This window comes from Salminus brasiliensis, chromosome 22, assembly GCF_030463535.1.
Source record: "Salminus brasiliensis chromosome 22, fSalBra1.hap2, whole genome shotgun sequence".
In the NCBI taxonomy this organism is placed as follows: Eukaryota; Metazoa; Chordata; class Actinopteri; order Characiformes; family Bryconidae; genus Salminus; species Salminus brasiliensis.
In genome coordinates, this window is record NC_132899.1 from 4,192,161 (window position 1) to 4,208,465 (window position 16,305).

Consider the following 16,305-nt stretch of genomic DNA (forward strand, 5'->3'; position numbering starts at 1 on the left):
TTGTAATATTACTAGTTAAAATATGTAAAGGACGGCTATGTAGCATTTAACATCAGACCATAATAAAGATATGACCAGAAATTAATAGCATTTCTATATAATTTTTGTAATCACGTTTCTGTATGTTCACAAAAACATGTTTTGTGAACTGTATGTTTCTCTGATGTTGTCATATGACAACCCAGGGCTGGGAGGTTTTTAACGATGGAGCATTGAGCCCTTGCTGGGATTTGAACTTATGATCCCCTCACACTTGATGTTGAGCAGCAGTTAGATTGTAGGGCCGGTCTAGAGCTGTGAAATTACATTACATGAAAACACAGCTCTTCCCTTCCCCTTCTTCTGGAACCAGAAATCAACATGGCTTCACAGATCTAGAGTGGAGTGACTGTCTAACTGCCTTATGAGTTTGAATCCCACATCACAATCCTCAATGGTCAGGAGTCTGAGAATAGGAAGCCTCCCCTATTCCATGTGACCTAACTTAGAGATGGGAATAAACAGTAAAAAGGTAGAAGGGGGAGGAGCCACAGACGATCTTATTAATAAACATATATGTAACACTAGAAATGCTATGTAACCAGGGTGGGTGATGTTAAAGCTTCAACCAATAGAACGTTTGTGGGTGGAGCATGGACTAGTCCATCGAGGGAATGCATGTAGGCTGTTGTTTTCGTCTATGAAGTAACCATTTATGCAGGGTTTCAACGATGGGCCACACAGCTGAGTGTTAGGAGGGGGTAAATGTACAGGGGGTAAATGGCTTACTGTATGGAGCCCATAGCAGCTAAATCACCTCGGAAAAAAAGGACAGCGCCCAGCATGAAGCTGATACACACGACAAATGCACTTAGCCGGCGTATGGTACAAAGCTCTGGGTAAGGGGGTCATTCTCCTGCTTAGAGAATCAGTCACCATGGGTTATTTCCATTTGTTCTGTCTCAGTTGGGCACGGCAAGGGCACAGCACCACATTATAGCTGAACCACGAAAATGATGGGAGCTCGGAGACTGGAGATTTGTGTGTGTGTGTGTGTGTGTGTGTGTGGTCTGCTCTCTCCAAGATGACTGACTGTTTCAGGGGTTTTCCTCCCTCTGAAATGACCCTCTTGATGGGAGGCTATTTTCGTGATTTAAGTGTCGGAACTGGAAAGATGCAGGGGTGGAGGGATGGGAGGATGGAGAAACGGGATGGAGGACGCGAGGTCCGGGGGGTTTTATGCACTCTTACATCAACGCATGTGACACAACACGCGGACACACATACACACGGCACGTAGAGTAAGTAAATAAGGAAATAAATAAGGTGTGTTTTCTCTTGACCAGGTGAACATCTCACACAAACACAAATAAAAACGTTCAATCAATCACTTACTCACTCACTCAAGCATGTACACACACTCTCTGAGCAGGCCGTGTAGGTGGTAGTCAACACTGAGTGTTCTGCATTCGGTGTAGAGGCAAAAATGCTGTCAGTCCAACTTCAGATAACGCACTGGTTACAGATTAAAGTGCTTTGAAGAACCTGCAAGTAAAGGTTTTTTGAAGAAAGGGGTTTCTTGAAGGCTCCTTAAAGCACCTTCGGAGGTTCTGCTACAGTTTCAAACTGAAAAACCTCCAGTAGTTCCTCAAGGATCTCATAGTTTTAACTGTGTAATTTACAGCTCTAGGCCGGCCCTACAGTCTAACTGCTATTGTTAAAAAACTCCCAATCTGGGGATGTTATGTGATATGGGGAGTCTCAACCTGCATATGGGAATAACAGTAATCAAATGGATGGTGTGGAGCCACAAAACTCAATCACTTTCAGCTGCAGCTCATTTACTAATAGTTTGTTGACTAAATTAAGATGCATAAGGTTCAGGGGACTTCAGTACAAGGAGTTAACTGAGTTAACTCAAAAACCTCACATTCATGAACTGACTGTTCACCTGCTGCCTAAAATATCCACCCCTTCACAGATGAGCTGGAGCTGAAATTGATTAAATACTCTGTACGATGTTTAGTCTGTGGCTCCTCCCCCTCAATGTGTCTACTGTTCATTTCCATCTGCAGGTTGAAACTGCCCCCTCATTGCATGAGGGAAGCTTTCCTATTGTCAGACTCTTGACATTGAAGGGCTGTGGTATTGAGGAAATTCAAAGCTATGCCAAGCAGGCAGTTAGACCGTTGCTCCACTTCAGATCTGTGAAGTCATGCACATTTCTGTATCAGAGAAGGAATGAAACAGTACATTTACTCAGAACTGTGTTTCTATGTAGTGTACACTGTTAAAAGTATAAGATCCATGAGGAACATTTGGATGTTCTTCAGTTTTAAACTGTGGAGAAACCTCTTAAGGTGCTTTAAAAAACCTTCTGTGTTTTTTTTTATAAATAGCTTCCTCCACAATTTCAAACTGAAATTTGATCCTCAAGGACCTTATAGTTTTAGCAGTGTAATTTCACAGCTCTAGACCGGCCCTACAGTCTAACTGCTACTCATCAAGTGTGAGGGGATCATGCATACAAATTACAGCAAGGGCTCAGAGCTACATTGTTAAAAACCTCCCAATCTGGGAATGTTAGTGGCTCTTCTACTGAAGAAAACTATATACAGCCATATATCAGACTTCCATGTGGTCATATTCTAACCATCAGCCAATGCAGAAGCCCCAGGCTAACGCACTAGCCTGTGATATGTGATTCAATGCATTCCAATGTGATGTAATACCTTACAGGTTTACATATTAATGTACCTAATGATCCTAATATGCTCCTATCGTTTACAACCCTACTATTCAGACATGTGACCATTGTTGTACTGCAAATGCATGACAATGCCTAATCACAGCATGCTATCTACTCAGTACATGGATAATAAACATTCGCCGGTGCTGTAACATGTGGCAAAAAGTACAAATGCTGACACAGCACTGCTGTGCGCCGTCCTCTAACTGCACAGACTGGAAGGAATCAGCTCTTAGAAATGCTTTACACCCTCAAACATGATGTAGAGTCGGAGTTCTCCTTGCCTATTTCACTACAGGAGGACGTCAGCAGTATAAGGAGAGACTGCAGCACATAAGTAAGGGCTGTTTCGAAGCGAAGGGGGTGGGGTGGAGTCTGAGCAGTACTCAGAGAAAACCCTGGTGAGGGTTAAGAGCCGCCGTGTCAGCTACAACATAATAGATGGTCTTAGCAGCGACAGGGGTTTGTTTTCAGCCTGCACCGTGGCCTCGTGCCAGCCAGGGCCATCAGCTGTTACTCCTGCAGCCCCTACAGTACGGCTGGATCAGCAGCAGGCCCCGATACAGCTCCCCTTACACTCGGAGCAGGAGATAATGCGGCGTGACACGCGTTATGTACACCACATCTCTACCAGGGACGGCCACAGGGACACAGGTGTCACCTCAGCTATTAATCTGCCACTGCCACTGTATTACTGCAAATTAAAACCAGCGAGATAGAGTCAGAGAGAGAGAGAATGTGAGAGAGAGAGAGAGAGAGAGACTGGTGGTGGCTCTGGCACCCATGACTGTCCGAGCAGCGAGGTGGAAGTGACATTTAAGGGAATTTGCAATTCCGTCGAGAAAAGCAATTACCTCACAAATTAACATCTACCATCCATATTGCCCCCCACCAACCCTCCCCCCCAGCAGCACCTCATATCAGAGCCATTACTTTAGCCCTGTCTCATACGCTCGGGCTATTAAAGAGATGAAAGATCACACCGGTCACCCTCATGCATGGTCCAGCACTGGACTGCAGCCTTAAATGCTGCTCAAGTGCTCTGAAACTGGCTTGATATAGACCCAGCAAGCCTGAGGTCGGAGTAGGATTCACTGTGCTTCTGCTTCATTCACTAAAGAGAATCAAATCGAGGAGATATGAATCATTTGGATTCTGAACTGAATCAGATTAACCCTCAAACCTAAAACCCTTTAAACTCAGTATGTAAGCCTACACTCCTTCATTACTATCATACTATATGTCAGTTTCATAGGCCCCACAACTGAGCCCTGTGGGATGCCACAAATATAGTAAACAAAATGATTATGACTAACATTAATAGTTTGAGGGGTTAAACTAGACAACACTGTGTATCAAACTTATCTTAAAATATCAGCTTCATCATAAAATATCAGCATTGGTCATGTTGATGTTTCACTGACTGTAACAGGGGGATAACAGCGTCTGCTGCTACTGCACTGTGGAGGTTTGGTGATGGAGCTGCAGGAGGAGAACCTCTCTCCAGAACTGCTGCTGTGTAACGCTGCGTAACCCATAGAGTCATATTAGTGTAAGATCCTGTAGTATTACTTTACTGCCTCAGCCCACATGCTTCTCTCTGGATCTCTCAGCTTGTCCAGAAATGCATGTTTACAGCTGTCCACCAGGGTCTACTTACATACAAGACAAGACAAGAAACACCAGAGACAGGAAGGGTAGACTGTATACAGGTGATGGTAAAGTCATGGCAAAGGGGGTGGAGACGTAAACCAAAGCAATAACAAATGGCCATGAAGGAGACATGAAGAAAGGTGCACGAGATTAGAAAAAAGACAAAGACAATGGCAAATCAATCTGACTGTCTCTGGAGACTTATTTACATGTATGGTCTCTTTTCTGATGTTTTTATCCTGAGCAACTTACAACTCACAATGTACTAACCCTGATTTGAGAACCACTAAGGTAAAGAACCTCTGAAAAACTCATGAAAGCATTCAGTGGAAACATACAATTAAAGCATTCAAGGTTCTTTAGGAAACTAAAGAATTTTAATGGAGCAATGCTCCAGAATGTATACCATATATGTACACTGTTGGGGAACTGGGTTTCTTCACACTTGAAAATGTGCTTTAAGGGACCATCAAAGCACCATAAGAGATTCTTCAACAGTTTAAAAGTACAAGTAACCTTTAAGGAATCTTCAACAAAAGGTTTTTAGAAAAAAGGTTCCTTGAAAGCACTTTAAAAGGTTCCTCGACAGTTTTAAATTGAAGAACCTCCAACAGTTCCTCAAGGGACTTAGACTTTCAACAATTTACAGTTCAGAAGGAGAACCTGCTCTGTTAAAAGTATAAGATTCTTAAAGTTCTTCAATTTAAAACTGTGAGGAATCTCTTTTGTAACCTTTAAGGAACCTTCAAGAAAAGGTTTTTAGAAAAAAAGGTTCCTTGAAAGCACTTTAAAAGGTTCCTCCACAGTTTCAAACTGAAGAACCTCTAAAAGTTCCTCAATATTCTTATACTACACATAACAGTGTAGATGGGTTAGGGATGGCCAGATGCTGATACTTTGTAGGCCATTGGAATACAATGCCTTTGAACCTATTTTGAGAGTGGATACTTTATAAGGTTCATCAAAGGCAATGGTTCTCCACAGAACCATGACAATTCTCCACTCTCCAGAGAACTGTTTAAATGTTAAAATTGTTCTTTTTGAGTAGAATGGTTCTTCGACAAGCAAATCGTTTTCCTGATGGTTCGTCCAATCTTTTGAACAGTTGGTTCTATTTATCACCAACACGTGTTCCACCATTGTTAGAAGTTAAAGAACCTCAGCAGAACACTTTTTGCTAAGCATGTACAAGAAAAACCCCTTAGACCCTTTCCATCTCTCTGCATCGAGGCCTTCCCACCGTTCTCAATCCTTTTCCATTCAATTCTGCCGCATTTTTCCAATCGCAATCTTTGCCCCCCTCCTATTATGATCTCTCTTCCTCTTAACCCTCTTCTCTTTCTCTCTCGGAGGGGTCGTGACCCGTGGGTGTGCATTCCGCAGTATTTCAGAGCCACTCCCGCACTCTGATAGAGTGGCCTCCCTCGTTACCTCAGCTCTAATGCCGCCCCACGTCAAAACGAATCCACTCCTCGCAGTGGCAGATCAATACGGCAGCAGCAGGGCAGGAGAGAGTGTGGCCAGGGGGCCGGGGGGCTGGGGGGCCGGTGGCTCAAAGCCCACAGCCATTCTGTCTCCAGGTGGAGGCTATTACATAAGCACTGATGGGCAAAACGCTGGCTCCATCTCTGACAGGTGTGAAGGTGTGCTGGTGTCTTGATCACATTTTGAGCACCACTTCGCCGAGAGGCTCAATTACTCTAGAGAAGCAGCGAGAGGTGATTTAGTGTAAAAAGAAAGAGAAGGCATTGAGCGAGGTTCTGCTGCTCAAACTCCACTCACAGGTTGCGATAGAGATTTAAGTGGCGAACAAATTGCTGGCTCAGGACTGGTTTTGGAATCTATATTCTGGTCGAAGCTGGTTGTGACAGTGTATTAAATAGGGATTCATGTGAATATCGGAATCATATCATTAGCGTTAGATATTTGATGGTATATTTATTTTACTCTGGAAGAACAGAAAGTTTAGGTGATGCTAAACTGAGCTGCTCCAAAATGTACTGCATTTGTAACCCTATTAAAAGACAAACAGTATTTCTCAGATTGTTAATCCAGGCTGATGTAGTTGTACCTTTATGGCATATATGTACGTGAAAAATATCAAATATTGAAATAGGCCCATATTTCCCACATCGCTGCAAGCCTAGTATTCAAGCAAAATCAAACTTGCACCCCAAGAACTCTGATTGGTGTCGGGTGGTGTACTTGTCCAGTCAAGCCATCAAACCTGGACCCCATCAATCAGCAGTTGGTGTAGCATAGTTGGTGTAAAAAATACTGCCTTTCCTGTGGCAGACTAGAGTTTGATGACCCGTCTGGACCAGTACACCACCCTACATCAATCAGAGTTCTTGTAGTTAGTAGTCTTTCCCAAGAACTCTGGTGTAGGGTGGTGTACTTGTCCAGTCGGGCCATCAAACTTGGACCCCATCAATTAGCAGTTGGTGTTGCATAGTAGATAAAATCACCTCTTTCCTGTGGCTGACTAGGGTTTGATGGCCCAACTGGACCAGTACACCACCCTACACCAATCAGAGTTCTTGGGCAAGACCACTAACTACAAGAACTCTGCTGTAGGGTGGTGTACTTGTCCAGTCAAGCCATCAAACCTGGACCCCATCAATCAGCAGTTGGTGTAGCACAGTTGGTGTAAAAAATACTGCCTTTCCTGTGGCAGACTAGAGTTTGATGGCCCAACTGGACCAGTACACCACCCTACACCAATCAGAGTTCTTGGGCAAGACCACTAACTACAAGAACTCTGATTGGTGAAGGGTGGTGTACTTGTCAAGTCAGGCCATCAAACTTGTACCCCATCAATCAGCAGTTGGTGTAGCACAGTGGGTAAAAACACCTCTTTCCTGTGGCAGACAAGGGTTTGATGGCCTGGCTGGACCAGTACACCACCCTACACCAATCAGAGTTCTTGGGCAAGACCACTGCCTTTCCTGTGGCAGGCTAGAGTTTGATGACCCAACTGGACCAGTACACCACCCTACACCAATCAGAGTTCTTGGGCAAGACCACTGCCTTTCCTGTGGCAGGCTAGAGTTTGATGACCCAACTGAACCAGTACACCACCCTACACCAATCAGAGTTCTTGGGCAAGACCACTGTCTTTCCTGTGGCAGGCTAGAGTTTGATGACCCAACTGGACCAGTACACCACGCTACACCAATCAGAGTTCTTGTAGTTAGTAGTTTTGACCAAGAACTCTGATATGGTGTAGGGTGGTCTACTTGTCCAGTCAGGCCATCAAACTTGGACCCCATCAATCAGCAGTTGGTGTTGCACAGTGGGTAAAATCACCTCTTTCCTGTGGCAGACTAGGGTTTGATGGCCCGTCTGGACCAGTACACCACCCTACACCAATCAGAGTTCTTGGGCAAGACCACTGTCTTTCCTGTGGCAGGCTAGAGTTTGATGACCCAACTGGACCAGTACACCATGCTACACCAATCAGAGTTCTTGTAGTTAGTAGTCTTGCCCAAGAACTCTGGTGTAGGGTGGTGTACTTGTCCAGTCAGGCCATCAAACTTGTACCCCATCAATCAGCAGTTGGTGTTGCATAGTGGGTAAAAACACCTCTTTCCTGTGGCAGACTAGGGTTTGATGGCCCGTCTGGACCAGGACACCACCCTACACCAGTCAGAGTTCTTGTAGTTAGTAGTCTTGCCCAAGAACTCTGATTGGTGTAGGGTGGTGTACTTGTCCAGTTGGGCCAGGCATAAATGTGACGCTACAATAAAGTGATTGGATTTGATACCAATATGATTCCAGTATTATTGCAATAACTAGGGTATTAGGGTATTAGGGTATTAGGGTGTTATTAGGATATTAGGGAATAGGATACACAGGATTTGTGTAAACCAGACCTTTTCACTTCCAGTGTTCCTATTACCATTTTCTAAGCTTCCAAACAGGCCTCGGCGCTCCTGTACAGCTTCATTGTTGGCTGTAGAGAGCCCCGCTGTTCTGCAGGCGAAGACATTTGATAGTCGCAGTCAAAATGCCAAAGCCACATTAGGCTGAGCAGTAATAGCCTTGTGTGTGTGTGTGGTTTATCTTGTGTGTGGGAAGTTTGTGTCACTAGTGTGAATGACAAATGCACTCGTATTGATCAGGTTTGTGGCCCGGGCTCTGTAATGGAGGGTAATTAATGACTCCATTTGCTCCAGCACACACTGGAGGAAATGCTCCCCTTGCCTTTAGGACCCTCTGGGGTGGGATGGAGTGGGTGGGGGGTGGGGGAGTGGTCTGCCTGCTTAGAATGCCTGCTCGGAAATACACAGCCAGAACATCTGGCTTGGAAAAGAAGACCCCCAAAGAAAAGGGTTGTGAGCTCCATACGGCATGGTGCATCACGAGCTAGGAGGGTTTATCGTAGGGTTTCGTAGATTTTGATATTTTTATCGTAGGGTATCGTAGATTTTGATATTTTGAAGTATTGCGATAGAGTGTTACGTTTTACGATGTTGTATCGATTCTCAAAAACACAGTCTTGATTTTTTAAAATAATATCTTACACGCAAAAATTGATGTCAGACAGTGGTTCATTTTCCGTAGTGTTAAAATTTCCAACCACTAGATGGCAGTGTTGTACTCTGTCTTCAGATCCCACTGTTCTGATTGGATAAAAAGTCCAGTTTTATTGTACTCAGATTTTACGCAGATTTAATTCAGAGCTAAAATTATTTTGACAAAAGTATTGGGACACCTGCTTATATATTGTTTCTTCTGAAATTAAAAGAACTTAAAAAAAAAAGCCTAACCTGCTTTTGTTGGAGTCACTGTCCAGGAAAGGCTTTGTACTAGATTTTGGAGGAGCATTGCTGTAAGGATTTGATTGCATTCAACGAGAAGAGCTTTAGTAGGATCAGGATGTTGGATGATCACCACCTCACCTCATCGTCCCCAACTCCCTAACTCATCCCAGAAGTACTGGATGGAGCACCATCATCATTCCATCATTCCATTCCACTTCCACTGCTCCACAGCTCAATGCTGTTAGGGGGCTTTATACCCCTCAACTAGCCCATGCCTGGCATTAGGCAGCATAGTGCCAATAGGTTCAGTCCTATCCCACTGGCGGTGCTTCTCTACAGGGACTAGGAAACCATATGCATGTGTGCATTTGCACATCTGCTACTTGATATAGCTGAATGCATTCACCAGAAGCGGTGTCCACAAACATTTGGACATACAGTGTATGTCAGTCCAGGATTCAGCAAGGATAGAATTCCGACCATCGTGTTTAAAGGGCTTTAGGACATTCGTGACTCCGCCGTCGTCTCACTGTGGTATAAGATCAGGTCATGGAGCATAATTTGATGAACGCACCCACAAATACACACTGGATTGAGTGTGTGATGGGCCAGGCGCTCACGCCTGGGGTTGTGCGATGAGGAGAAGGTCAGGGAGAGGAGCAGAGAGGCAATAACGCTCTGAAATGGAGCCGGCAGACAGACATGATTGATCAATTGAATTCAGCGGCGGAAAAAAGTGCTGGATTAAGCTCGGCATTATAGACACAATGAGACGGGCCATGATGTTCATCTCGGCCTTATTTCAAACTCCATCCCCCCACCCAGTCTCCACCCAGCCTCCACACACACACACTCTCTCTCTCTCTCCCTCTCTTTCCCTCTCTCGCGCCTGGGCAATCGATAGGGCTCTTGCATATCATACATCATCTGTACTCGTGAGCCACTGAGAGAACATAATCTGCTGCAAATTTAGACTGGCAGCTCCGTAAGATAGCCGTGACTCATGCCAGTGCCAGTGTGTGTGTGCATGCACGTGTGTGAGGGCAGCTTAAAAAACAGGCTGTACACCATTTCGCCACGGCTGCACCCAAGAAGGCAGCGACGACGTCCTTCTCAGAGGCTAATCAGGTCAGAGGGCTGTGGTCAGGAATGGCTGCGTCTGCAAATGTGGTTGTTTAGGCAGTGAAGAGACGGACAATGGCGGTTTTATTTGACCTGTGTCAGCTCCACCTCTACGGCCAGTGAATAGGGCCCGAGACAACCAAACGACTGCTGAGAGCGGTGAAAAAAAAAGAGAGAGACAGAGCCGTGTTTACAAACCCACCCACCCTCACCCACCCGCAGTCTTGCTGCCTACGCTTTTATCAAGTTCCCTTCATTCATATGTCCAGATGTTTGTGGACACCCCTTCTAATGAATGCATTCACTTACTTTGAGCTGCACCCATTGCTGCTGACACAGTTGTGCAAATGGTAACACACAGCTTGTCTAGCTCCTGTAGGGAAGTCCTGCCAATACTTCAGGAGATATGCATGAACCTGTTGGCACCATGCTGCCTAATGCCAGGTGTCGGCTAGAGGGGTGTAAAGCCCCCCAGCATTGAGCTGTGGAGTAGTGGAAGAACTGTGTTCTCTGGAATGATGGATGGTGGAGCTCCATCCAGTACTTTTGGAATGAGTTGGGGAGTTGAGGGGAGCTTTTGTTGCTGAATCCCCCCCAACCCCAACCAATTTTATCCTTCCATACAGTTTCCAGCACATTTCCCATGTGCATATTGTCATCTTGTTAAAACCTCACCTTCACAGAGCTGCAGTTTTAAAAGAGATTGTTAACTTAAAAGGGCCAAGATCATGGAAAATCAAATTTTCCTATATATCGAAATAAATGATGTTCAAGATGTACCATTCAGCCCCCAGTCCAAACGCTCCGCATATCGTCCACAATTGTCAACTTTACAGTAGAAGTGAAAAACTTATCTAAATTAACCTGCTGGAAGTTGTAAGATGTAAAAAGATTTTATTCCAAGTCATTTTGGAGCATTTCTATTGGTCCGTTCACCATGAAATTCTAAACCAATGCAAAGAACAAGTGCCAAATTCACATTATGTCAAAAATGTTAAAACAACTAAAAAGGAGATGCAAGATTTTTATGAGATAGCGGTGATATGGCCAACCGTTTTAATCTTATTTTAGTAGCAAGTTCCAGTTTCCAGTTTCTTATATTTCCAAAATTTAAATTTTACAAGAGACTGAAAATAGTTACCTTTGAAGGACCCACGGAAAAGCAAATTGTCCTAAATTTTCTATTAAATAAATGACTTTTCAAATGTATGATTCATTCTCTATTGTTGCCGATACACAAAAACATTGTATCTCAACTTTACAGTAGAAGGAAAAATATATTAATTTTCATTGGAAATCAAATAAAAAATATTTTATTCCAGGTAACTTTAAAGCATTTCGTCATGGAATGATAAATACAATGTAAAGAACAACTGCCAGTTATTTCAAATGATTAAAAAAAGAGTAAAAAAAAAAGGCAAAATAATTTTTTTGTATGTTATTAATAATTTTATATAATTTTATTTCATTATAGTAAGTTATTAATATTAATTTATGAACAATATCTACATTTATGAATTCAATACTATCCCATTCAGCCTTCAGCAGCTTCAGTCAGGCCAGGGCTGTGTTCCAGTATGAGGACAGCCAATTAGATCAGAACTCGTTTACATATACCAGTCTTAAAGGCACAGTAACCCAAAAAGTCTGCTAATTCAGTGAGATAAATGACTAATTATGCCAGTGTTTGGACAATAAAACCACATTGAAGAATAAATATGGCCTCATTAATATGTTTTTATATTTTATTTTAAATTATTATTATATATTGTATATATTTTTAAGCAATTCTCAGCCATTACTGTACAACATTTTAGCTTTTATTAAAAGATTCATGTCAACAACAGCATGTGGACAGTTTGCAGGATTCCACAGCTCTGAGAATCACTGCAAAGTATCTCCATAAATCATACATATGAGGTTCTTTTGTAGTATAATGCAGATGGTTCTGATCTGGTGTGGTTGTGTGAAGATCAAAAACACTTTAATAACTGACCTAATTAATGTTCTGACACTCTGCTCGTCTCTTTGTAGATGGTTCAGAAGGCTCAGGTCAGAACAGCGACTCGCAGGGCAGTGTGGAGAGCCTGAGGAAACATCTACGCGCTGATGCCTTCACCCAACAACAGCTGGAGGCCCTGGACCGAGTGTTCGAGCGGCCGGCCTACCCTGACGTCTTTTCCACCACAGAGCACATCAAACCTGAACAGGTGAGAGGCCTTACCTGTACTGTCAATCAAGCTCGTGGGTCCATACCCACACCATACTACACATATGGGTACAGCTGACTCTTTCTTAGATGCTGTAGATGCTGTACTTTGGTGACAGCTTCCTGCTGGTGACATTTTAGGACTGATGGAGACTCATCTTGAGGTTCTGCTCTTGGGCTGATCTTGCTAGGACGTCCTGACCTGGTCATGTTGGTCAGCTGTTCCACTTGTAAATGATTTAGTGGACGGTGGAACAGTGTCTGATCTCTAACTGATCTGAGATCTTCTAAAACCCCTTCCCAGACTCCTCTACAACATCTCCACCCTTCTTTCTGAAGGCCTCAGAGAGCTCTCTGGATCTGGCCATGATGGTGATCTTCTTCACCCCTCACTTCAACCATCAATCAAGATCAGATCAGACTAAACGTCTGAGGTTTAAATCAGACTCCAGACTCCTCCAGAATAATCCTCTCCAACCATGTTCTGATCATCTGCAGCTGATCTTCTGCTCCTGAGTCTGAATCTACACGTCTGAAGGGGGAATAAATGTGGGGGTTCAAATGAAGATCAGATTTCCTGATGGTGAAAGGTTTTCATGGGGTGTCCTGATGTTTTCACAGGACAGTAATATTGATTAAAGTGAAGACGAGCAATTAGACAGAGGTGATTTATTTTATTGTTTTCCTTGCCTTATACGTCACCGAGCGTTGCCGTGTGGTCTGATTTGAGCTCGGGCCCTGCTTTTGACTCGGCTTCTGCTGGAGGGTGGAGGGGTAAATTGTTCCAATAGGCTATAAACAGTGTGGAAAGAGAGAGAGAGAGAGAGAGAGAGAGAGAGAGAGAGAGAGGCTGAGAGGCAACTGTGTGGTTAGACAATAATTGACGGTCATTCTAAAGGTACACAGACAATGTGGTGGAGGTCTCTGAGTAAACCGAGTAAAAAAAACAAACAGTGTTTTATTGATGTTATGATAGAAATACAATAAATAAGTCAGTAATAAATAAAAGTATGAATTCCTTTCTGATCACACGTGCAGCTAATTAGTGCTATTAACTTAAATACAATACAATACAGGAAATTCTCCTATACAGCCTACAAAATCATACCTAAAGTTTAGGCACCCCTCACACAAGAGTAAATAAGTCAATGAGTCCTTTACAGGAAACAACCTCACATTCCCAGATTTTTTTCATTTTATTTATTTGCAGTCTTCTTCAAACATTTAGGTGCCTCTAGTCAAACATCTGTATTTTCATATCTGTAGTGTAAATAAGTTCCCAGCCTCTGCAGAGACACACTTCTGCACATTTTATACATAACTGCATAAATACTAAAAATAAAACATAACGTTCAACATGTTAAAATAAGCATATATAATTACTAAAATAATTATTACTTAAATTATAATTAATTAAATAATAAGTAATTATGTTGTAAAATTTGCAAAAGTGTGTTTCTGTACGATGAGAAGTCATTAATTTATATAATTTGTAAAAATTAAAATTGTACATGTAAACAACATTTGCAGCCATAATTTAATTTATTTAAAAAATATATTTTTTTAATAAATAATATTATTTATTTAAAAATAGATAATAGATATATATATATATATATATATAATTTTTTTTTTTTTTTTGATAAGACTAATAAACAAACAAAATAAAATTAACTATGGAAATGTTTATATTTAGGTTTGTTTGCTGAAAAGGACTTGTTTGTATAATAAACAATATAAATAACAAAGTAAAAACTATTTAAATAAACAATAAAGCATTGATTTATAGAAATTAACTCTTTAATTTAAGAATAAATAGTCTAGAATCTCCAAATCAATAGTGAAATCTAAAGTCTCCTTTAATTATTGAATTACTAATAAAATTAGAAAAATGTGTTTGCATGATTAACAGGAAAAAAGAAAACAATCTAGCAAATACAAGTTATTTTTATAGGAAGTGATTTCCTTAAACAACAAAATACAAAAAAAGAAATGAAAAAAAAGGAATTCAATGAATTAATATCACTGAAAAATGGAATAAAATGAAATGTAAAATGTATGTTCTACATATATGATGTTATATATGAGTTTGTTTAGTAAAGTAGATAAATGCACTTATTTTATTCAATATTATTTTCCAAACTCTAGACTTGATCTAAAAAAAAACAAAAACAATAAATCGTAAGGCTGGTGGTGCTTTCACAGTGGCATGTGACACACTTTATGTTCAATTTTTCCCCACAATGTTCACCGAAGAGTGCTGAGTTTATTACAATGGATAACCTTTATTTACTTTGGGCAGACTATTAAACAATAAGTGACTATTAATTTTCCCTTGAAAGCAGAAGTCTGTGCCATAAAGGGACTGACCTAATTGAGTTCATTTTAATTTGGGGGCGATCGTGTGGCATTACTTCAGCGATTAATCAGGCCGACAGCACTCACCTCCAGAAGAAGGCCTAATTTGCAGCTAATTACAAAACTGATTTTCACTGCAAGATCAATACCAAAACGAATTGGAAATGACTCGCTATCACAAAGAGAGTCAAAGAGGGTGTTAAACGCCTGGGGGGAAGGAGTACAAGGCACTGCAGGAGAGACAGGCTGGAAACGGCCACAGGACGTTCTCGCTCTCGCTCTCGAAAAATCGCCTTTAATTTGTGGTGGTATTAATCAGACCACTTTCTTATTGGTTCCACCCTCCCCCACCCCTCTATCCCCTCCCCTTTCCCTTTCTGTGGTGTATGTAAATGCAGGGTTATTACTCAGGGCTCTGCTGAGGGCATTAAAAAGGCATTTCGTAGATGCCGAGCACGATGGCGCTCTCCCCTCCCTCACTTCTGCTGGCCATGTGCTCATCCCTTTCTTTTCATATCTTCCTCCTGCCCTCGTCGGCGGCATCTGCATGAGAATACGGCCGTTCTGCACCGGGGCCTCTCAGGAGAAGAGAGGAACATCGGCTGGGGCATCGGAGAACAGTTGTAGCAGACAATTAGAGTTTATCTGTGATAGAGACAGACATGGCTGGGGTCAGGGGCCTCCCCTGTGGCACACAAGCCTGCACAACACACACACACACACACACACACACTCAGAGCTCTGGGCAAACATTATCAACACACAGACGCCGGAAGTCTCATTTTATTAAATAACAATAGAATGGGGGGAAAAAGTCTCACATCTGTTGATACGGTCTGAAGACCCCGCCTGACAAAAGGAGGCCACTGTCATACTGAGAACGCTCATGAAAACACAGGCAAGAGGAAGCAGTTATATGACCCCTGAAGAGCACAGCAAAAATTCACTGCTATTAGAGAGTTTATCCAAGATGCATTTTCTGAAGATACTGCAGAAGCATGTCACTGCCTCATTAACCCCTTCAAATCCCAGCTACACTATATGTCCAAATATTTATGGCCATCCCTTCTAATGAATGCATTCAGCTACTTTAAGTTGCATTGATGTATATGTGCAAATGCACATACACATTCACACACATACAGCTTGTCTAGTCCCTGTGAAGAGAGGCACTGCCAATAGAATAGGACTCTCTAGAGCAGATACATAAACATAAACCTATTATTGGGCATGGGCTAGAGGGGGTATAAAGCCCCCCAGCAGCATTGAGCTGTAGAGCAGTGGAAGAACTGTGCTCTCTGGAATGATGGACGGTGCATCATCCAATACTTTTGGGATGATATGTGGAGTCGGGAATGAGGTAGGGTGGTGATCATCCTGACCTCACTAATGCTCTAATTGCTGAATGCAATAAATCCTCACAGCAATGTTCCTCCAAATTCTAGTAGAAAGCCTTCTGGACCGTCCAG

At 42.4% G+C, this 16,305-nt stretch overlaps 1 protein-coding gene across 4 annotated transcripts in view; it reads left to right on the plus strand.

Moving 5' to 3' along the window:
- Positions 1–16,305, plus strand: part of pax2b (paired box 2b) — a 44,649-nt gene that overhangs the window by 13,380 nt on the left and 14,964 nt on the right. For 2 of the 4 annotated variants that reach the window (XM_072666798.1, XM_072666799.1), the window contains exons 6-8: positions 8,506–8,523; positions 8,779–8,805; positions 12,304–12,479. In XM_072666798.1, the coding sequence (XP_072522899.1) occupies positions 8,506–8,523; positions 8,779–8,805; positions 12,304–12,479 (221 nt within the window). The remainder of the gene's footprint in view (positions 1–8,505; positions 8,524–8,778; positions 8,806–12,303; positions 12,480–16,305) is intronic. The other 2 variants (XM_072666801.1, XM_072666800.1) reach the window with 1 other exon arrangement.